Here is a 23,989-nt window from a genome sequence, read left to right on the forward strand (position 1 = left end):
CAGAAATAGTCTTTCCAGGGCAGTGGTGAATTTCTCACCTTCTGTGGAATGATGTCATCCCATCTGTATGTTGCCTGCAGACTTATTTCATGACCCTGAGCAGCACCCCATATCCAGGCTTCATTTGAGCAATGACCTCTTAGCTTTCTACATCCTGGTTTGAGTAACTGACATTTATTTTCACTTTGATAGCTGAACTGCAGAGCCTACCAGTGGGACTTTTGCTGGGAGATATGCCAAGCCCATTCTGGCAGACTCCATTGGAAGGCATCATGTTTTGACAGAAATCCCAAGAGCCGCTGAATCTTTGCAGCAATCCTGTGTCAAAGTGAGGTAGTTATGAGAAAGTCAGGAAGGTGGGCCTGAATAAGTGCGGGTATTCAGTAAATTCCAAAGAGGAACAGGTATTTATTTTGCTCTCCCCTCCCCCCGAAGATTGTCTGCAGCACCCCAGAGCATGTGTAGTCCTTCCCTATTTCAGAATTGATGGACTCCAGATGGAATCACAGTTTGAACTTACTGGCCATGACCATTCTGCCCTTGACCTCACATGTATCTCTGGCCCTGTGTTCACCAAGAAGAATCATGGAATAAGGAGGCTATCAACCAAGTCCACTGGCCGGAAAAACCCTTTAAACATTAACTTCAAAGACAGACATTATTTGAAAACACAATGTAAACAGGATAAAAAGAAGGGTGATTATAAGCTGCCAGCAATTAGACACTAATTAGGTTTATTCCGTTGTATAGCTGCCCAGTCCAACAGTGCCATTTGTATCTCTTTCAAAAGCATGGGGCTTCCTCAGGCTAGTTTCTGTTTGTGAAATTAATCCACAGTTTGCAGACTAACTTGTAATAAAGATACGTCATAAATATATCCAGATTTAACTAACTGAATTCTTAGTTTCATTATAGTAAAAACCAAGTTAAATCGGAAGTTGACACCATGTCAATTTGGTTCATCATTGTGCCCCTTATAAGTTAACACAGAGTCTAGAACATAATAATTGAATGAAAAACATGTTATTGAATTATTTATCTTTGCTGATACTTTGATATCTATTTCAAACATTGTGGAAATGAAATTTTTATTTATCTGATTGAGTGGGGAATATTTACGCTAAGTAAATTATTTAAACTACCTGTTACAAATAAGTCACAGGGATGTAATGTGTAGCAGAGGGAATGGAGTCAATGTCATCATAATATTATATGGTGCCTAGTCTATAAAAATACCTAATCACTATGTTATTCACTTGAAATTTAATATTGTAAGTCAATTACTCTTCAATAACATAAACAAGCTTTAAAGAAAAAGAAAGTATTAAGTATTTCTTTGGTACCTTTAAAGATTCTTAGATGCAAAACATGAAATTGATTCGACTAGATATGTCAACAAACCAGATACCCCAGCAAATTCTTATATCCTTTTTGATAGAAGTTTATGATTTAATATTTCATTTTCAAAAGTCTTTTTTCTGCCAAAGAAGTGGAATCCGATAGGCGCTTTGAATAATTGATATTTTCTGTTAAGTTGAGGTCCTGTGAATCCATGGCATGAGGCAAATGATCAGTATAGTGTGATCTTGAGAGGCTGTCAGGCATGAAAATTCTCAGAACCAAGTTGTATTTTAGGAATGACCCATATTCCATCAGTGGTTTTAAGTGCTATTTGAAAATCATTGCATAACACAAAAGGGATATTAAATACTGTGGAATATATTGGAATATGGAATAATATGAAAGACATCATCTCAACCTCAACAAATTTATAATCTGCTAAATAAAAAGGGAAAGAGCAATTCAAACAATACAGACAGCAGTCAAGACAAGGTTGGCTCAAAACCTGTGTTCACTGTATAGAAAGAGGCAAAACGCCCTATGTAGAGACTTTGCCTGAAAACTGGTTTGTATTGATGTCCCGTATTAGTAGATGGAAGCCAATGGTCAGCCAATGGGAGCAAAGTAGCAAGGGGCTCCGTGGAAACCAGGGGAGACACAGAAATAGACACTGGGATCAGATTTTTATTTTATTCTTAAAGGCACTTTACCTCCTGTGCTTTTATTACTTTTGGTTTCTCTCCTGCCCTGATCGCTGGAGAGGCCAGTGATGCGGCCAGACCCAGGCCAGGTCGCTGATGAGGGTCACCCAAAGAGTTCCTTCCCAACTAGAGCCCAGGAAGGGGGCCTGAGACCAGTGCTGGCAAGGCTCTGGTGGTGCCACCATACATGTAGTGGTCTCAGTGCAGCCTTGGCCATGGAGCTCTGCTGCGGCTGCCGCTGCTCTTGCTGTTGGTGTAGCTGAGCCGCACAGCCAAGTTCTAAGCCAAGGTCACCCTGTCCTGCATACCCCGCTTCCTGGTCTTCACTCTGGCTGTGACGAGCTGCCTGCTGTGTCACCGTACCTGGATAGCAGAGAATGTGAGCATCATCCCTTGGTTCGTCTAGACCTTCAAATGCATAGATGGCTTTCACTTTGAGATAAAGGGCCACTGCCAGAAGCTGGAGCTGGAGCACCCCTGTGGCGTCATTTCCAACTTCCAGAGCATCCTGGGTGTGGTGGGTCTCATGGGGGCCTTTTTTTTTTTTTTTTTTTTTGGTCATCTTTTTGCTATTTCTTGGGCCACTCCCGCGGCATATGGAGGTTCCCAGACTAGGGGTCGAATCGGAGCTGTAGCCACCAGCCTACGCCAGAGCCACAGCAACACGGGATCTGAGCCACGTCTGCAACCTACACCACAGCTCACGGCAACGCCGGATCGTTAACCCACTGAGCAAGGGCAGGGACCGAACCCGCAACCTCATGATTCCTAGTCAGATTCGTTAACCACTGCGCCACGATGGGAACTCCATCATGGGGGCCTTTCTGAGTGTTGCATGCAGATTGCCAAGCAGGGGCTTTTCTTCGTGGGACACGTGGACCTGATCATGTATCTTCAGGCATCTTCATTGTTGATGCAAATAATCAACAGTCTATAATAGGAATAGAAAAGACTTTTATTCAGACAAACGGAGAACTGTGACCAGGGAGGCTCAGATTCAAGAAGCACCTGAATCATATTCTGCCAGCCTACAAAATGAGAAAGGCTCATGTCGGCACAAATCGCAAAACTGCCTAAGTTGTTTGTCGAGAATTGGGATTGGAACTGGCAAGTAAGGGTGCTTGTTAAGCAAGGATTGGTTGGGGACCGAAATGGTTGCATAGTTCCAAGGGGAGACCTTGAGAGCATAAGGTTGTATCTGGCATCTTCCAGCTGTTTTGAGAACAGCTGGTGGTATCCTTGAATTTAATATAGCTCAGAAAATTCAAATTTGCAACAATACAGGCATGTGTCAGAAACCATCTCCACAAGGGCTGCCTGACTCCATTTTCAATGTGAACCATAGTTACTCCATTTTTCTTTAAAGACACTCTTTTCTTTAATGGTTAAAGCAGATGTACAATGTATGTTTGACAGGCCACAAGACAGGCCGTTCTAGTTTGCATAAGATTCAAGCCACGTCATATATCAGCCAGAGTGACGTTGCCTTGCCTCAATATGCGAACATTCCTTCTGTCATCAACGAGCAATGCACCAGGACCATGGTGGCTCATGAGGACCAGTGCATGGTCATGGAGAACCTCAAGGTGTGAATCTCCCCCAAGGGCTTGTGGAACAACCAAAGAGCCTTCTACCTGGCAATCTAAGTCCAGTTGCCCCTCACCTCTGGGTTTTACTCTGCTTTCTCCTCTGACAACCCCAAGAGGAAGCGCTTCACCTCAGGAAAGGTCAGGATGGAGGAGTTGGATGCCAGCCCCATCAGAAGCCTCTCTGTGGACCGATGTCCCCAAACTCACGGATGCCTGCTACCGGTCCATGAGGACCATCTTCTTCCACATGTCCAGGACACCCAAGAAGAGCAGGAGTACTGCAGGGCTTGGTGCCCAGCCTGTCCAGTAGCCACAGCCGTGGCTGGAGCAAAATAGATACGTAGAGTTAAAAAAAAATGAAAAGATTGTGAGAAGCTTGCAAATCTTTTAACACAGGAAGGGGGGAGAGCTGGCTGGAGGCAGGACCTGGCTAAAGCATAGACAGAGGGAGCCTTGCCTTGCTGCCAGATATCTCTGTATCCTACTCTCACTGCTTTCTGCCTTGCATTCAGGCTCCAGAAGGTAGAGGCCTCTTCCTGTCATAGGTCTCTGTTGCAGGCCCCTGATTTCCCCTCAGAGGAGAGTGTGCCAGACTCTCACCAAGCTTCCAAGGCAAGGCCTCACCCACCCCCATGTTTCCAAGGTCTGGGAGTAAGAGCAGCCCTGGGCTTCCAGATGGGCTGACAAGGCTGGGCTGAGCTGCAAGGCCTCAGGATGAATGGCCTGTGGGGTGCAGGCAGGCTTTGGGGTCCCAGGCACAGCCTGCATCAGTCTTTCAGGGAGAAGAAGAGCTCTGGAGGAGGAGGGGAGCAGACCTCAGGTCTCATACAACCTGGACCATAGGAAGCTGGAAGGCACAATTTGCTTCTTTTGCTGGCCTTGGGGAGCACGTCTTGTGAGTTAGTCCTCTAACTCACTTGGTTATTACTCTTTATAAACAAGCTGTTGGAAGTGCAAAATAGATACATAGAGTTTAAAAAAAAATGAAAAGGTTGTGAGAAGCTTGCAAATCTTTTAACACAGGAAGCTCCTAACATCATTGGCATTTCACTCTACATGTTTATTTTTTCCTTTTTTTTTTTTTTTTTTTTTTTTTTTTTCCAGAACCACCCAAAGTCACTGTGATGCCCAGGAATCAGTCTTTCACAGGGGGATCTGAGGTTTCCATCATGTGTTCTGCAACAGGTTATCCCAAACCAAAGGTCGCCTGGACAATGAATGATATGTTTATCGTGGGTTCACACAGGTACTGGGTTTGTATCATGTTCTTTGTTTTTACTGAATGACATAAGTTGGTGAAATTTCTGGACAAAACCAATCTGACCAAATTCCTAAGCTTAGGGGATATTTGACCCAACTCCACAGCTTTCTATTGTCTAAATTGGCCAGGAAATGTCAGTAAAATAATAAATGATGCGTGTATAGAGTTGGATGTTCTTCAGTCTTGAATTCAACAGCTGGGACTACGTGCTTCCCGGTACTTTGTTTTGCAAACATGATGCCATAACAACAGTCGATTTACCTTGAATAATTGAAAGGGGGATTATAAACTTTCTGTGGGGAAAAGTCATATAGTTTTCACCCGTCTACTAAAGATTTGATCCTGGATTTTGACAGAAGAACAAAGGAGAGGCAAAGGACAGCAAGGTAGCTCTAATTAAACTGTGTGTGGACATTCTCTGTACCTCCTCTTCACTGTTGCCATCCGACATAGAGAAGTATTTTAGTCTGCTGGATGCTTTTAAAGACAGTGAATCCTCTTATGCTCAAAGAGAGTAATGAACATGTGTCCATAGCCAATGACGTTTCCAGCCATTGGTCTTTCATTTCTCTGGGTTTGGCATGAAGAAAGACGAAGGCTTCCGTGTGAGCCAGATTCTGTTTCTGGACTCCACATGGACTTTCTTAAGACATGAGGCATTACATCTCTCAGGTTTTCATTTTGAGGAGCTGTTTAGCTTAGAAGCTCACACAGAGTAAGATTGCTTGGGTGCAAATTCCACTTCTTCCCTTTACAAACCCTGACTTGGGGCAAGTTGTGTAACCTCTTTGCTTTTCTCTAAAACAGAAACGATAATAAAATGTAACTCACTGGGTTGTTATAAAGATGTAAAACATTAAAAAATGCAAAACTGCCAGAGCAACCCTGGCATATCGCAAGCACTACATTTGTGGGGTCTAATATTATTTTTATTAAAACAATTCTGCATATAAAATGATGTTAATCATTTCAGCACCAAAAACATAACTCTGAAATATTTGAAGATATTTGAAAGGAAGGTGCTATAGTTCCTTGATACTGTTATTGAAGTATTTTCAATGTTATTTCCTATTTGTGCATAGGTACAGGATGACCTCAGATGGTACCTTATTTATCAAAAATGCAGTTCCCAAAGATGCGGGGATCTATGGTTGCCTGGCAAGTAATTCAGCTGGAACAGATAAGCAGACTTCTACCCTCAGATACATTGGCAAGTATAATCAGTTTAAAAGGCAGTTCAGTTAGAACAAATAGCATTTCAAGCAATGGAAAAATACTATTCTGGAAGTTAATATTAGGACTGAGTTATGCCCAGTCATATAATTTATTACTCATTTCACACATTGATTGAAGCAAATACTGTAATTTAAATGTTTAGGGAATGAATAGGTTCATTAGTTAATAGAAATGAAGGTAGCTTCCAGATTATGGAAGAAGTCTAGATTGTTCAGAGGTTTATCCTTCCATGGTCCCTCTGTTTTGATTGTTGTTGTTGTTGTTTGTGTTTTAATGGCCACACCCATGGCATATGGAAGTTCCCAAGCCAGGGATTGGACCCTTTAACTCACTGCACTGGGCAGGGGATCAAACCCACATCTCAGCTGCTGCAGTCAGATTCTTAACCCACTGTGCCACAGCGGGAACTTCAGTTCCTCTGTTCTTTGTAATATTTCACTTACAAATTTTGCATCCTTCCTACTTTACCTTAATTTTCATTGTATAGTTTCCATATGTATTCAAAACTGTTTGTTTCATATATATATACACACAAAATATTTGTTATAATTAAATATTTGGAATATTTGTTATTTGTCTTATCTAGATATTACTTTTGCTTTTCATCTTCAGTTTTTACCCTCCAAACTCAAACATTTATTGAAGATGCACTTCAGGACAACTATCTATAACATGATATTCCATAGTAGAGTAGAATATGATGTATTCTAACATATAATATAGTCTTATATATAATCATGTATTTTTATAATACATAATAGAAGAGAATATTTCTTTTAATTTGGTCTTTCTTCGACAATTAAAGGGCACTATGTGCTCAGTGTCAGTTTGTAAATCGTGAGTGATTAGTGACTAGCATCCACCCTTTGACTCATTCTGATTCATCATCATTAATAGTAAGGTAGCAGAAGGACAGTGGAGATAAGAAGGAGTGTAAAGAGCTACAGTGAAGATTGAGAATTGTAGATGATGTATAAAGAGGAGGGAGGTAACCCAAGTGTCGTAAATACTGTCCCAGAAAGCCTGGCAAGAAGTGTCCTCAGTTATAGCAATGAGGAAGGCATGTGGTGAGTAAGTCTTGAAGGGAAGGTGGACTCAGAGCACAGATTTAGAGCTGGCGATGACTAATGTTCACAGAACACCCACATAGAGAGGGACTAGACAGTTGGGAACGTAGAATGGGGCTTGAAACAGATTCCGCATTGCAGAAATGAATTCTGGTTCATTCACAAGGAAGCTAAAGTATTTCAATGTCTGAATCACCCAGAGTATGTAAAATGCTACACTAGAGATTGTAGAGTATAAAATAAAAAAAAAAAAAAGAATGTTATGAAGTCCTTACTTTTCAAGGGCTTGAATAATGAGAGTAGACATACACGAAGAAATATACAAAGGCAGACAAATTAGGACCGATGTGGAAGGTTGGACAAAGGGGAGATTAATTCTGACTAGGGAATTGGCAAAGATTTCTCAAAGGAGACAGGATCTAAGCTCAGTCTGGAAGAATGAGTGGGATTTGAAATGTTATGGCAAAGGGGATTTCAGGCAGAGGAGATGCTTAAGCCAAAGCAGGAAGATAGGAGAGAACAGGGCATTTGGGTGACCAGTGTAGGTCCATACCTTGTGATGAGTAAGGACGTAGAATGAAGGATGAAGTTCAAAAGAAAGCCATGGACCAGTTTATGATTTTCAAAAGCCAAACTAGGGAATTAGGAAATGCAGTCACTGAAGTGTTCCAGCCAAGGAGTAACATGATCTTTGAGAAGTTAACTCTTAGCTTTTTTAAAAACTAAATCAATGGAAGATAGGAAATCGTAAATTGTTCAGATACTAAAAAAATGTGTGAGTGAAGTAAAGCATTAGAATAGGGGTGAGTCAAACAGAGCTAAGGAAAGAAACTTGGAGAATGTCTATATTTAGCATTGAAGGGAAAAGTACAGTCTGCTTGGTATAGATGCAGATTTTAGCCTTAGACTACAACTATTTCTCTGTAGGTAGACATGAAAATCCTTAAGGTCACATAGAAAATGTGTATCAATTAATTGAAAGGCTTTTTTTTTCATAAAAACTTTCAGTTAATTTCCTAAATTTGTGGATTCTGTTTTATCAGAATTATTACTACCTGCTATCCATTTGGCTCTAATAGATGATCTTTTCATCACACACATCTATGGGCATATATGTTGAAAGAGATTCTTTCTGTTTATAAACACTGATGTAGCCCAAAGCACATAAATCATGTTTATTTATTTTTTATTGACTCATGTAGTAAGCATAAACCATGTGTAGGTAGCATTGTGCTGGACATCAACTATTTGCATGTTTGTTGTTTTCAGAAGCCCCGAAGTTGATCGTAGTTCAGAGCGAGCTCTTGGTGGCCCTCGGGGACACAACCGTTATGGAATGTAAAACTTCTGGTGTTCCTCCACCTCACGTTAAATGGTTCAAAGGTACATTTCTTAAGTATGGTCGTAGTCTGGTTCACTTCATTTCATTCTCTCTTTCAGATAAAAAATGACTTGTTAAAAATTTGTTTTGGTGTGTGACTTAGCAGCCCCATAAAATGTGTTTATGATCTCACTAGAGACGAGAGTTCAAAACTGGGAGCTCTGAATTTCAGCATTTGACATCTGGTGTGGATTACAGGACCGTGAAAATCAAAGCAGGAAAAGCTCGCCTTTGCTAATCCAGCTGAATATTCTCTTTGTTAGTCTAGGATTGTTTCCTGTAGAAAATTGTCCAAGAATGCTCCGTGAAGGTTTAAAATAGCTTCCCTGATTTCTGCTCACTTTTCTTAGAGATGAAGGCTCTCGCAATCAGAAAGTTCTCTAGAGTCTCCAGGACGCTTTCTACAAAGTGCTCAAATAAAAAGACACATTGAAACTTAGAATTGAGTGATATTTGTTACTGAAACACAAATGCCTTTTGTGGTCAGTTTCATCATACATGGTGGGTGTTTATCTCAGGTTTAGAAATTATTCGCCTGTATTTGTGACATAAAGGTTCTACCTCTATGATTCTATAATAAAGTAACAGTGATGTGCTGCTTGTCCCTGGTGAGAATGCCTTTGGGTCCTGGTCCAGGCTCAGATGCCGACAGTAGATTTCTGTATAAAATGTCCTGCTTCTGTTTTTCTCTCAGTCCTTCCAATCTATGAAAAAGAAAAATTCCTGCAAACACTCTAACAGGGAGGTTGCTAGGATTATTGAGATGCTGTTTGCAAAATACTCTTTAATCTTCAGATGAAAAATGCTAAATAGTACAAAGCACTATTGTTATGATTCTGTTTGTTAAATCACAGACATTCCCATAGCAACGGGTTCATGTCATAATCACAAAATTGTGAATTCACCTCGGGTTCAAACTCTTGGGGAACATGAGGTGAAAAAGAAAGGCTTTATGTAGCAAACAAATACTTTTCCATAATATAAGTCAAAAACAAGGAGGGAAACTAGGAGATACTGTTATTTTTATAATTTTCTGTGTTAAATGGTTTTCAGTGTTCGTATTTTCTGTGATAAGAAAGCATTTTTGGATTTGCTTTTTAATTACATTTCAGTTATATTTCAGTCAACACAAACTAATTTTCCTTATTTGAAATACTTAAATTGGAGTTCCTGTCATGGCTCAGTGGAAATGAATCTGACTAGCATCCATGAGGATGCAGGTTCGATCCCTGGCCTCGCTCAGTGGGTTGAGGATCTGGCATTGCCATGAGCTGTGGTGTAGACTGCAGACATGGCTTGGATCTGGCTTGCTATGGCTGTGCTGTAGGCCAGTGGCTACAGCTTTGATTCAACCCCTAGCCTGGGAATGTCCATATGCCGCGAGTACGGCCCTTTAAAAAAAAAAAAAAAAAAAAAAAAAGGACAAGAAAAACCTTAAATATGTGACTTACAGGTGAAATAGGTAACAGTTTCTAACTCACATCATAATTAAATAAATCCAGGAAAAACATACGTTATAGAGGCAATATTTCTTTTTGTAATGTCAATCAGCAGTTTAAATTTAAAAAGTAATGGAACCTGCTGATTAATCTGCCTGTTTATAGCTGAGTCACAGAGAAAGGCTCTGATTTTCCCAAACTGGGGCTACTCTCCTGCATAACTTAGTCTTTATCTCACCCTTGGTCCCACACATGGATTGTGAGCTAAATGAGGAGTTTTGGTCCCACACATGGATTGCGAGCTAAATGAGGAGTTAGACAGCCGTGCAGCCACCACATGGAAGACTCTAGAAATGACCAGTTAGTTTCTCTTCTCAACCAGAACTGTTGGAAGTTAATGGGCCCAGTAAGTGATATCCCATTTCTCTGTCGAAGTTCTGAACCAACAGAGCTAGAGTGTGGGCACCTGACTCTGACAGACTCTGCTGAGGCTCGAAGTTTGTCAATGATACACAGAACTGCTCTGAACTGCCACCTGCAGACAGTTTATTCCAGGAGCGACCCTAGACCATAAAGAGCAAAACCAGGGGGGCAAACTTTGCTGCATGCAGACTGGTTCCCAGAGAGAGGGCGAGGGGGGCAGCTGGACCTTCCTTTTCCCTTCTCTGCTGGGGTTGAGACACCAGAAAGGTTAGGAAAATCTAACTCATGGAAACCATGGGGGTAAAGAATAGTTCTTTCCCTCATCCTAAGAATAAATTTTTCTTCATACCCTTTTTTTACCTTCAGTAGCTATGACTGAATAAATCATAACTGGGTGTAATTTATCTATTTTTTTAAATTTTGGGCAAGAACATCTGAGCTCTACCCTCTTAACGAATTTTTAAGAATACAGTGCAGTATTGTCAACTACAGGCCCTGCTGCACAGCAGATCTCTATAATTTAAACTTTATGTTTGTGGAAAACCACCTCTCCATTTACCCAGTCCTGGAGCCCCTGGCCACCACCATCCATTAGTAAATTGTATTTCATTCAGACCATCTGAGAAAAAGAATTTCATAAATACAAATGCCCATCAAAATTTTAGCTTTCAGAAATAAGCAACATAAGGTGGGTTCAAGGAAGAATCCGGAACTCTATTAAAACATTATAGAAAGAATATTTCTGGTAAAATAGTAAATAGATATTAGTAATAGATAATATCAATGATTCATGTCTTTAGAATGGTGGTTGTTCAAGTGTAGATGGGGATCCTTGGAGGTTCCCCACCATTCTTTTTTGGGGAATCCATGTGATCAACATTATTTTCCTAATACTACTAAGATGTTGTTTGGCTTTGTCACACTTAGTGTCTCATGAGTATATTTGTGAAGTTTTGGGGCCCGCATGACATGTGATATCCAGTAGCATGAATGCAGAAGCAAATGTGGGCCCTCAGCTGTCTCCCTTGAAGCTAGACATTCTAGAGATTTGCAAAAATATTGAACAGTGACCTTTTTCTCACTAAATTTCTCTTGTTTGGGGAATTGTTTTTATAAAATATATTTATTATGTTAATGTATCATGAGTGTATTATTTGAAAATAAATACATATGTTTTAAAGTTTTTCAGTTTCATTTCGAAAACGCTTAATGCAAATGAATACATGCACAAAAAACCTGATTGTCCCCAATAGTTTTTAGGAGTGTTACAAGGGCCTTGAGGTAAACATTTTTTTTTGGCTGCACCCATGGCATGTGTAAGTTCCCAGGCTAGGGATCAAACCTGAGCCACAGCAGCGACCTAGGCCATTTCAGTGTCAGTGCTGGATCCTTAACCCACTGAGCTACAGAAGAACTGAGACAAACATTTTTGAGAACCACTAAATAACTGTCAACATTTTAAAGGGTCTCACATCATAGGTTATGATCTTTCTGTTAAGTCTTTACTTCCACAGAGGCCCGAATTGAACTTAAACCACAGCAGAAGGAATCCTCCTTAATGGCAATGGTTTTTAAATCATAGACTGTCAGCAAAATTTGTATAGTTTACTATGTACGTATAACATTCTTCTAATTTTACCTGATAGTAAAACTCAATACTCCCTAAATCATTTTCATCTCAAATTCCTTTATTTCTTTATGCCTTCTCAATAACTTGCTTACTAATTGTTCAGTAGTAGTGAAGAAAGAAAAGATTATCAAAATGTGATCAAAATTCAAGCTTGAAATAACCAGTGCTTTCTAATTTGTCTTTTATTTCACTAGTGCTATTCTTTAAACATTTTATTTTGAAAAAAGCTACTAGCAAAAAGATCTTTTTATTTTTTTTTTTCATCCTCTTATGTCCTCTGATATACCCAGAAGAAATAAGGGAGAAATAAAATCCAAAAATCTAAATGCATTTTAGTCCAAACATTTTAATGCTTGATGAACGGCTCAGTAACACTGCATCCTCCCTTAGTGGGAGGAAAGTTTATGTCAACATCATCTGCTTTTATTTATGAAAATTTCCCAGAGGCACATAGACACGACTTGGGTTGCCTCTCTCATTCTCACGTGGTATGCAGTAGCAGGCTTAAAAGGATGATTGGGGTTTTAAATATTGGAATGCTGAAAAACACTTTATTTTTGGCACTGACAGTTGCTAATGCAGTATTTTTTTGTTTTGTTTTTTAATTATGGCTCCTTTGACTTCTTTTCCTCCCCAAATTATAAAAACAAAAAGAGAATCATTTGTTTGTTTCACTGTGTCTGTTGGTTGATGCTTTGTATAGTGTCCTAGAGAGTTACTAGCTCTGGAACTTTAGCCTTTTAAAAGCTAAGGGAGTTCCTTTAACAGTCCTCAGGTCCAGGATACGTGGCTAGGGTAGTATGTGGGATTTTGAAGACCATCTCTCCAGACTTGACATCAGAGCATGCTGTGAAACCCTAAAAGCAACGGTCCTTAAGCCTCCTGGAGCTTTTTAGGATCCCCACAAAGTGTTTGATGTCACCCTTTACACAAACAAACAAAAGACATCTGGACGCTAAGCTGGCACTAATCATCTGTACTAGGTATTTTTTTTTTTTTATGATGTTCATCATCCTGGTTAATTTCATTCTTTGATAAGGTGAAACCCTAGAGGAAAAGACTCCTAAGGAAAGGCTAACCCACCTTGCAGGCTTGGTTGAGACACCTCCTGTCTTCAAATAGAAATGGTTCCCAGCGTATATGAGGTGCTACAGGGACAGGCAAGGTTGACATTCTAACCTGACAGGGAGGTCAAATTCATCCCCATCCCCCACACATTTACACCCCCTGCCTGCCTCTTAAACTTACAGATCTTTGATGCTTTGCGCAGATTTAGTAGAGGTCTTCTGGGAGGTTTATATGTAAACACTCCTCTCTGGCCACTGTCGAGGAGGGTTCCTTGTCCATTCTTTCTCTTCTCCCAACAAGCTCTTCCCTACTCTCATTAGCCAGCTATGGTGCCTTCTTCCTCGGCCATTCTTAGAATCCTCTCAAGCAGCTTTTACCTGTCACAAGACACCATCTGATTGAGAGCAATCAGCAAACCAGAAACCTGGTCCTTAACCAAGCTAAGGATACCCAGGGTCTCCAAAGTATTTCCTGGGTAATTGAAATGCATCCTGCCACAAAGAACCTTCATTTCAACCTTCATCTTTCCATCTCCTCCTTGCCTGACACAGAGACGGTGACAGCTGCCGCTCTTTGCTAGTTCCCCAACATAGTTTCAAAAAGTTTGTTCTCTTTTAGGTGTATACACAATAGGAAATACTTGTGCATACTTCATTTATGGCCTGCATTGTGCCAGGCACTTGTACTTAAAGACTTTACAGTCTGTTTTCTGCAGATGTTTTGAAATCAAATCAGTAGCCAACGAGGTAAACGCTTTCATGTTTAACGTTCTCCTCTTTGTTTTAACTTAGGGGATCTTGAGCTGAGGCCCTCAACATTTCTCATTATTGACCCTCTCTTGGGAATTTTGAAGATTCAAGAAACTCAGGATCTGGATGCTGGTGATTATACGTGTGTTGCAGTCAATGATGCTGGAAGAACAACTGGCAAGATAACTCTGGATGTTGGCTGTAAGCGTCCTCGCTCTGTTAGATGAGTTTGTTTTGAAATTGAACTGGAATTTTTTCATGGTAATAATTTTGAAACCGTTGGTGGAAATATTTGTCAGAATGGCAAAATTAGAGTCAACATTTCAGATTGTTAATGTAATGATGGTACTTAGCATTTACCGAGTCCTCTCTATGTACCATGTACTGTGCTAAGAACTTTTATATGCATCCTATCCTTTAACCCACATAACAATCCTTAGAGGAAGATGCTATAATTTTTTCCATTATATGGATAAGGAAATGGAAGCCGATAAAGGTTAAGCAACTTGACCAGGGGCACAGAGCTAGGGAGGGGCAGAACCTGGATATTTGAACCCCAGGTTGTTTGATTTCAGAGACCGTAGGCTTTGCTGGTATATCATCTGTGGCCAAATATTTTCCTATCAGGAGTCATCCATTCTGACCCCAAATTCCTAAGTGTTAACATCTAGAGGCCAAAAATTAGACTTTGGCCCTAGACCGTAATTTGGAGATGATGATCTCAGCAAAGGTAGCAGATTATGCTCTTACACTTTTTAAAAACATTCACAAGCAGTGACTCCTCTGTGTGTAAAGTATGAACTACAAATAAATGTCAAAAGTCACAATGTGAATGAAACAGCATGTGCATGGCAACTTTAGTCAGATTACTCAAGAAGTTTGGTCCTCCCTCCTTCGTCCCTCCACCTCATGTTTCTTGAAAAATAAAATTACACAGTGCAGGAACACATGAAATAAAACAGGGCTTGTTTCTTGTGAAAAAGAACCTGGCAGCTTAATTTGAACAGATAAGTCAGATGTTTGCCTCACTGAAATTTATAAAATATGAGATTTCATTTAATTGCATTTTCATTTATGCGTGATGATTTTCATGTCAAAGTTTTTTTTAACAAAAGTTAAAAACGATAAAGAAAATGCATTTTTAAATTTAAAATAAAGTAATACAAAACATTTTTATTCTACCATCTTAGTTCTTTAGATGAAAATCATGACCCTCTAAGGTCCACTTTTTCTTTCAATAAGCCAAATTTTTTTTTTTCCTCCTGGGATCTTTATGATCCTCGTGCCCCTGGACTGTCTGGTGAACACTCTGCATTCTTGGTGATTATGCCCTTGGGGTAGAATCAACAAAGCTGGAAATGGCCGCAAAGACCACTGCAGCATCTATCTAGGTCACAGCAAGATGTGTTTGAACCATGACGAAATCCTGTGGTTATTAAGAGAAGTGCCTTGGAAATAAGATTGGAATCTCTGGGTTGAGGGTCTGAGAATCTACCAGCAGGGTGTAAAACACAAAAATGCTTTTAGAAAGATAAGGCCCAAAGGAAGAGGGCGATGAGATATAGAATTTCTTTTTTTTCTGTAAATATTCAGAGTTTCGGTTGTCAACATTTTCCAGTTCTGCTTCTCCCTCTTTCCTGCTCAACATTCTCTTAGAGTGTCTAGCACTAGAAAGAAGAGTGAGATAGCCCCGTGAAAAGGGAATGACACCATCACCCCCTCCAAGATTGTAGGAACTCTAAACATCTATACATTTCTTCGTTTACTTGCTGCCTTCTTGATAATCTCTTTAGTTTCCGGACGTTTCAGGTTCTCTCTTCCAATGAGTGAAAAACCCTTGAAGATTAGAGAGCTGTCTGTGCTGGAGGGATGTGGAGTAGATTAGGAGACATCCTAACAAAAGTTGTGTGTTTATTCCCTGTCCCTTGAACTGAATTTTGTTTGATCGTCACTCATGTTCAAGATCTTCACTCTCTGTGATCCTTTCTACAACAATGACTTTCTTACCTTTTATTCCAGTAATTTTCCGGATGGAAGTACTTACATAAACTCAATTGTTCACTTACTGTAAGCTTGCTCATTGTCAACAGTTGCCAAATAACTTAATATTAACCTCAGTGCCATTCATGTTTCGGTTATGCCTTAACTATTTCCTTATTCACCATCAGAATTCTGATCATTATAGCTCACAAAGTTTTATTAGACTTTTTCTGCCCACATAAAACTACTGTTACATATCCTAACAGACAACATAACTGCTGAGAACTGTGCAAATCACAATTGATGGTTTTGATTGTTGCTATTAGGTTTAAAGGCAAACGAACTAAAAAAAAAAAAAAAAAAAAATCGCAGAATTTATGTAGTGGTTAAAAGAATGAGCTCAAGAGAGAGACTGGGTTTTCTGCCTGACTTCTAATACTACCTACATAATAGGTTGGTTGTAAAGCTGAAATGAGATTTTATCACCCGTGTACATTCAGCGTGTCAGTGGTTGCTGTTTTTCCTCTGAAGCTGACCAGTGCTACAGGTATCAAATAGGTGCATATTAACTTTACAAACTGAATGGTAATTTTGATGATTTGAGTCTTGAAAAATAATATAGAAATGCATATATAATGGTGTCATAGCATTTAAGATTAAGTGTTGTGCTTTTAATATGATAGTCACTGTTTCAGCTTGATTTTTTTTTTTTTTTACAAAAGGGCTTGAGACAATTTAAGTACTACTGTGAGACGTGTATAAAATTATTCGAGTTCCAAAACATGGGCATAAATTTCAGTAGATTATGACTTACACACTTTTATGCATGTCTTGTTGGGGTTTCAGATTGTTTTTGTGGGTCTGTTACTTCACATAAATAGTATTAGATCAAAAAATAATCACAGAATGGCTGTTGAATGTTGATCCTAAGTTCTAGCTTCTTAGTAAGTCTCCTGTTTTTGATTTCTCATTATCATGGCTTTAAGTTGTGGACATTTCAGGTCAATGTTCAGGGAACATGGCTAGTGCTTTTCATCCTTTTTAAAAAGAAGGAGCGAATTGTGAAGTCATTTGGAAGAGAAGAAGATTGACTACATCAAACAAAACGTTGGCCTGGCAGTGACTTTTTGTGCAGCATTCCATACCACAGAGGGTGGTGTTTTAGACTTAGACTGTGGTTTCATGTTTTGTGGTTTGGTGGAACCAAAATAGCATATTCAGCCATTTTTAGGAAAGACAATCTGACCTTGACTCATATGCAAGTATTGCCATGTTGGAGATAGATTGAATTATCACTAAAGAGACTGGAATAATTTTATGGAATGGATGGGCAGGCTGTTTTTAGCTTTTATATTTCCAAAATAATGTGTGCACACAGCCGTATCCAACAAACCTGTACCGTGCGTTAACCCTGGGCCATCCTCACGGTGCTTACACAAAAATGTTTAGGGGATCACAGAGGATCCAGCATAATCCTTGAAAGACTATATGCAGAAGCCAAGATTGAAACTAACAATAGCTATATTAAACTCCAGAACTATGATTTAATACGTGAACTATACAGTATTTGTGATCATTGATAGTTAATATTTGGGTGATTACTGCATGCTACATGATAGTGATTCCCTATTGTAACAACACGAGATAGGAAATGTTATTACCTCCCCCCCCTTTTGTTCATGGGAACATTTAGACTGGGAAGTAAATTAATTTTCCAAGTTTATAGGCTAAGGAATAGTGGAGCTGCTATTTGAAACCACTTGGCGGGCTGTTAACATCCCTAAACTACTTCTCTAAGCAGATTCTCTGTACAAGTTCCATATTTTGTACTATAATCACTTCTGCTTCCTCTCCCCCTGGTTTTGTTAATCTGTTTACCATCCACACAATCTAATTCGCTTGGCATCTGAATTGGCCACATTCGGGACTAGGAAGTACTTAAAAGCCTTCTTGACTTGAGGTAGGAGCTGCTGCATTTTGATGTTTGCTTGTCATTGATGCTGTCTTGGCTGCTTACCTCGTGCCTGGTTCTCTCATTTGCCTTGTTTTCTGGTACCTCTACATATATCCCCTGACCTTATGCCTGTCTTATGCCTGACACTGTTCCCAAAGCTTCTTCACCACAGGTGACTTTTTCCCCATCTTAACTGGGTTTTATGGGCACAACTTGAACTTCACTTAATCCTTTTAAAATCTAGTTTGTTCTCGGCTTTCCTCTGTCTGACAATTCTAATTTGTCTCTGTTTTCACTGATGGTTATGTTCTGTTATGTCACTAAACTTGGTTTCCTCCCAACTATTTGATCAGCCCCAGGCTTCTGCACATCTTTTTTGCTCTTCTGGAATTCATTTTCTGTCCCATCTCCATATTCGCCTGTTTACACTCTGAACCTAACATATCCTGAGATTCTTATACCTCTGTTTTTCAGACAGGCAACTGACTCTAGAATAAATGACTAGTCTCATTCCAGAGAAAAGTAACTAGGCCTTACTCACCTAGGATAAGCAAACAGCTTTATATACTTTGTAAAAAATATGTTTACCTGTTAAAACATATATATTTTTACTTATCAAATTCTCATATAGATGGATTAAGAGATATCTAAACATAGATATACAACTTATTTTTAAAAGTATATCGCTCTGTTTTGGTACTGAACTTAATTTTATGTAGTTTCAGTAAACAATAGGGCTTCTGAACTTACCTTATTTCTTCAAAAGATGCAAGTTCAAATGTACTGGATCAGTGTTGTTATCATCATATACACTTAGGTGTAACACACACAAATACCCAGTTATTGTTGGGCGTTTAATATTGATTCATTCACAAATATCTAGCATCAACGTATAATGCACAAAGTACTATGTAGTTGCTATAAAGGATAAACATTTGTTTGCAAATGTAAGTTCTCTGGAGAAAGTCAAATGTATATCCTAATAAGAGGTCAAATGTAGCCATTGCCATGAGAGTGTTCCAGGGTGAGTTCCCTGCAACCTCGGAGAGGGAAGAAATCATATCTGTTTAGGATGGTGAGAGATGGCATGGAGCAAGGGCCTTTGGAACTACATTCAGGAATTGTCAGTATTTCAATAGCCAGAGATCAACAGCAGACATTGCATTTGGAAGAGATGGTGATAACAGGTGCTGATATGAGAAAGGTCAGTCTTTTGGAAAAGAGCAAGGAGTTCTGATTGTCTAGAGAACAGGATTTGTGTAAAGAAAGAATAGAAGGCGTGGCTCCAAAGTTAAAGAGGTCCTTTAGCCCAGGCTGAGAAAGCACTATTGATACTGGGAGACAGCTTTACTTGCAAGTCACAGAATTCTCATTGAGAAGGAAAGAAGTGATCTCCACACCTATTTTTATTAACCTGCTACCCAGCTTGAGTATGGGCAGTTATGAGCTGGTAAAACAATAAAGAATTGTGACTCGAGTTGGATTGACCTGGTTTTCAATCCTAGTTCCACTGTTCGCTGCCACATGACACTCAGCGAGTTAACTCTGTGTCTCAGTTTCTTCATCTACAAAAGGGGGAGGGGGTGATAGTAACAGTACCTACCTCATAGGTACTGTGAAGATAAAAGGAGAAAACTATTGAATAGTACTTAACACAGTCCCTTGTTTAATCTTGACATTATTGGGGAGGCTTCCACAGGGTACTTCCTCTTAGAGTCCTGTATGAGCAAGTTTCATCTGATACCTCTAATGATGTCTTATGAATTTCTCCTTGTCTGATGCCTCAAACATCATTACTCTGAAGTCCTGTTGGACATACTGAGAACCCCGTCTATTTGGGCATGCTGACAGTACCCTCCCTGTATCACATTCCTTTGTTTTTCAAGGTCTGCCTGTTAGGTATTTCTAATTTTTCCTCCTGGCTTCTGTGGCTACCTGAATTATGAAGATAAGTGTAGACTTTATATATAAAATTTCTGAATCATTTCTTAAGTCTAAGATTAAGCACTCCTTATTGTCCGTTTATCAAATGTTTTATTATTTTAATTTGAATTATTGATTCTTAAGCTTAAGTTTCATTCAACAAGGTGAAAGAGGCTGAGAGGCAAAAATGTGATGTACACCAAGGATATAATCTGAGATTAAATACTGTTAGCTTGTTATATAGTGGTCTATTGAAGAATGAACTCTGTTATAAATTAGTTCATTTAAAAATTCAGCCAAAAGAAGGAAGTTTTGGAAAGTATCAAAAATATTTCATTACAGAGTAGAGACTTTAAGTGGTTGAGGAGTATATATAAACTAATATTGAAAATAAATTCCAGAAATGAAAGATTCTCTTTAGTGAAGGTAATCTTGATTTAAATTCCCATTCTTTGCATCTTATCACTTTAAAGAGATAAATGAACTTCTTTGTGCCTCTCTCTATTCATTGAACCCCCTCCCAAAAAAATAAAAATTTGCTATTCAGTAGCAGACAGGATATATTTATAGTATTAAATGAACATGACCTGATTCAAATCCAATCTGTTGACAGTGTAATAATTAATTTTATATTTGATTTGCCTCTGTACTGTATTATTGATACATTTTTTTTCATTGTAAATATCTTCCAGCACCTCCAGTTTTTATACAAGAACCTGCTGATGTGTCTATGGAAATTGGCTCAAATGTGACATTACCTTGCTATGTGCAAGGTTATCCAGAACCAAAGATTAAGTGGCGAAGATTAGACAACATGCCCATCTTCTCAAGACCCTTTTCAGTGAGTTCCATCAGCCAGCTAAGAACAGGAGCTCTCTTTATTTCAAGTAGGTTAAAGGAAATGCATTTTATACAAATATATACAAATAAATTTATACATTTTTTATATTTGGGTATTGTCATGGCTAAAAAAGTGAATTAATCTTGCTAACACATTTTGTGTTTGTTGGATTTCATTTCAATATAATGCTAAACTCATATATGGAAATTGTCATAAATGAATAACATTTTATTCAATTTTATGGCATTATTATGTCATAAAGGCTTGTGATAAGCAATGTGATTTCTTCATATCTCACTGTTTCCTATTGCAAATAGAGACACTTGGTCCTTTCTGTGGATAAGCAATCACATTTTATTAACTCTGGTATCAACTTTTGTATAGAAAGGTAAAATATTACTAGTCGTTAGGGTTAATAAATTATTTTTGGACAAGAATAGTGATGTGTAGGGACTGTGTGTGCTATGAAAACTTTTTGATTAAAAGCTATACCTATCTGAAACAAAACATTTTTTTTAAAAATATCAAATAGGGGGTTCCTGTTATGGTGCAGTGGAAACCAATCCCACTAGTATCCATGAGGATGCAGGTTTGATCCCAGGCCTCGCTCAGGGGGTGTTGCCATGAGATGTGGTGTACGTCTCAGACATGGGGCGGATACTGAATTTCTGTGGCTGTGGTGTAGGCCAGCAGCTGTAGCTCCAATTCAGCCCTAGCCTAGAAACTTCCGTATGCCGTCGGTGCAGCCCTAGAAAGCAAAAAAAAAAAAAAAAAAAAAAGGTCAAATACTCCGTCACCCCAAACTTTTCACTGTAGGCTATTAAGCATTCAGATATTTGTAAATACTTAATATATGTTAAGAATATTTGGATAGTGTACCAGAGGAGTGAAAACATTTAGATGATTAATTGATTTTTTTAAATTGTATTTTTTAGGGTATTTTGTAGAAAGCCACCAATAATTGATTTTCATGTTTATTAACAATACTAAATGTAGATTAGCCATTTAAACTTTCAAATACAAATTAAACAGTCTGATAACACGTGCTTAAGTATTCAGCTCTGCTCGGCTCTGTGATGAAGACAGAAGGCAAATGTGGGGTTCTGTTCCTCACTCAGGCGTTTTTCAGTCCACTGTCTGAGTGGATGAGTACCTACCAGGAATTACTCATTAGATTGGGTCAGATTTTGCAGGACCTAAAATATACAGGGGAAGAAATGCAGTTGGTGAGGTAGCGAGATGCCCAAGCTTCATAGGCAGGAAAAGACCCCTGAACGTACTGTTTCAGATCAGCTCCTCTGCAGGATGGGAAGAGAGTTGAGTGGAGGTGTGGGGATGGGGAGATTCAGGTAGCTGTAAAGGTAGGGTGATGGCAGTGATGAAGAACAGCCCAGAGGGAACCAAATGAGACCTGGAAACTAATAAGTAGTGGAAATGGAAGAAAAGAAAGAATAAAGGAGGACAGTACATTGACCTGTGGTTACCTCGCTGTTCAAATTAAATCACCTAAAAGGAAACTAGTGATTAGAAACTTTGCTTTCAGTGGTATTTTGTATTTGTACACAAATTAGCCTGCATTGATAATATGAAAAATAACTTGATTAGAAACGGTGTATAACTTACGAACCAGGTGATTTGCTGAACTTTCCTTGGCAAGGGAATGTTTGTCACATCTTATGTTTTAAGTCTTTAAGTTTATTTTTGTGCATGGTGTGAGGGTGTGTTCTGGTTTCATTATTTACATGCAGCTTTCCCAGCACCACTTGCTAAAGCAGTAATTTCCCACTTTATATTTTTGCCTCCTTTGTCAAAGATTAATTGAGCCTAGGTGTCTGAGTTTATTTCTGGGCTGTCTGTTCTGTCCCATTGATCCAAATGTCTGTTTTTGTACTAATACCACACTCCCTTGATTACTGTAGCTTTGTAGTATTGTCTGAAGTCTGGGAGAGTTGTGCCTACTACTTTGTTTTTTTCTTCAAGATCGCTTTGTCAATTCTGGGTCTTTTATGGTTCCATATACATTTTTTTATTATTTATTCTAGTTCTGTGAAAATATGACATGGGTGATTTAATAGGGATCACATTAAATCTGTAGATTGGTTTGATAGTGTTATCATCTTAATGATATTGTTCCAGTTCAGGAGCATGGGATATTGTTTCATTTCTTGGAATCCTCTTTAATTTATTTTATTAAATGTTTTATAGTTCTCTGCCTATAAGGTTTTCATTTTAATTTCATTTCATTATTAAATGTTTTATAGTTCTCTGCCTATAAGGTCATTTCTAGGTTTTATTTGCTGGGTTTTTTTTTTTTGGTATGATTTTAAAAGGATATATTCTTTTTCTTATGTTTCATTGGTAGTATACAGAAATGCAAGCAATTTCTTTTTTTTTGTTGGGGGGGGGCACTCCCACAGCATATGTGGGCCAGGGATTGAATGCCAGTCACATATGTGACCTATGCCACAGCTACAGCAATGCTGGATCATTAACCACTGCACCAGGCTAGGGAGGGGATCAAACCTGCACCTCAGCAGCAACTCAAGCCTCCTCAGAGTCAACACTGTGCTACAGTGGCAACTCATAATACAATCAATTTCTGAATGTTAATCTTGTATCTTGCTACTTTGCTGAATTCATTTATAAGATCTAGTAGTTTTTGTGTGGAGTTCTTAGGGTTTTCTATATATAGTATATCATCTGCAAAGAGTGACAATTTTACCTCTTCTCTTCCAATTTGGATACTTTTTATTTCCTTTGTTTGTAAAATTGCTGTGGCTAGGACTTCCAATACTATGCTGAATAAAAGTGGTGAGAGTGTCTTGTTCCAGATTTTAGTGGAAAGTCTTTCAGCTTTTCTCCATTAAGTATTATTTTGGCTGTAGGTTTGTCATAAATGGTTTTTATTATGTTGGGATGTGTTTGTCTCTACCCACTTTAGTAAGAATTTTTATCGTGAAGGGATGTTGAATTTTATCAAATGCTTTTTCTGCATCTGTTGAGATGATCATGTGGTTTTTTGACTTTTGCTAATGTGACGTATGACATCGATTGATTTGTATATGTTGAGCTATCCTTGTGAACCTGTTATGAGTCTCACTTAGTTGTGGTCTATGATCTTTTTTTTTTTTTTTTTTTTTGTCTTTTTGTCTTTTGTCTTTTGTTGTTGTTGTTTGTTGTTGTTGCTATCTCTTGGGCCGCTTCCGCGGCATATGGAGGTTCCCAGGCTAGGGGTTGAATCGGAGCTGTAGCCACCGGCCTACGCCAGAGCCACAGCAACGCGGGATCCGAGCCGCGTCTGCGACCTACACCACAGCTCACGGCAACGCCGGATCGTTAACCCACTGAGCAAGGGCAGGGATCGAACCTGCGACCTCATGGTTCCTAGTCGGATTCGTTAACCACT

At 39.0% G+C, this 23,989-nt stretch overlaps 1 protein-coding gene across 3 annotated transcripts in view; it reads left to right on the plus strand.

The window, feature by feature from the left end:
* The window catches only part of HMCN1 (hemicentin 1), a 492,489-nt gene that overhangs the window by 223,263 nt on the left and 245,237 nt on the right, over positions 1-23,989 (plus strand). For 2 of the 3 annotated variants that reach the window (XM_021102638.1, XM_021102639.1), the window contains exons 12-16: positions 4,736-4,877; positions 5,975-6,102; positions 8,465-8,578; positions 13,928-14,086; positions 20,435-20,629. In XM_021102638.1, coding sequence (XP_020958297.1) covers positions 4,736-4,877; positions 5,975-6,102; positions 8,465-8,578; positions 13,928-14,086; positions 20,435-20,629 — 738 coding nt within the window. Of the gene's footprint in view, positions 1-4,735; positions 4,885-5,974; positions 6,103-8,464; positions 8,579-13,927; positions 14,087-20,434; positions 20,630-23,989 lie in introns of all 3 variants that reach the window. The other variant, XM_021102640.1, reaches the window with a different exon arrangement.

Source organism: Sus scrofa, chromosome 9, assembly GCF_000003025.6.
Source record: "Sus scrofa isolate TJ Tabasco breed Duroc chromosome 9, Sscrofa11.1, whole genome shotgun sequence".
NCBI classification, from domain to species: Eukaryota; Metazoa; Chordata; class Mammalia; order Artiodactyla; family Suidae; genus Sus; species Sus scrofa.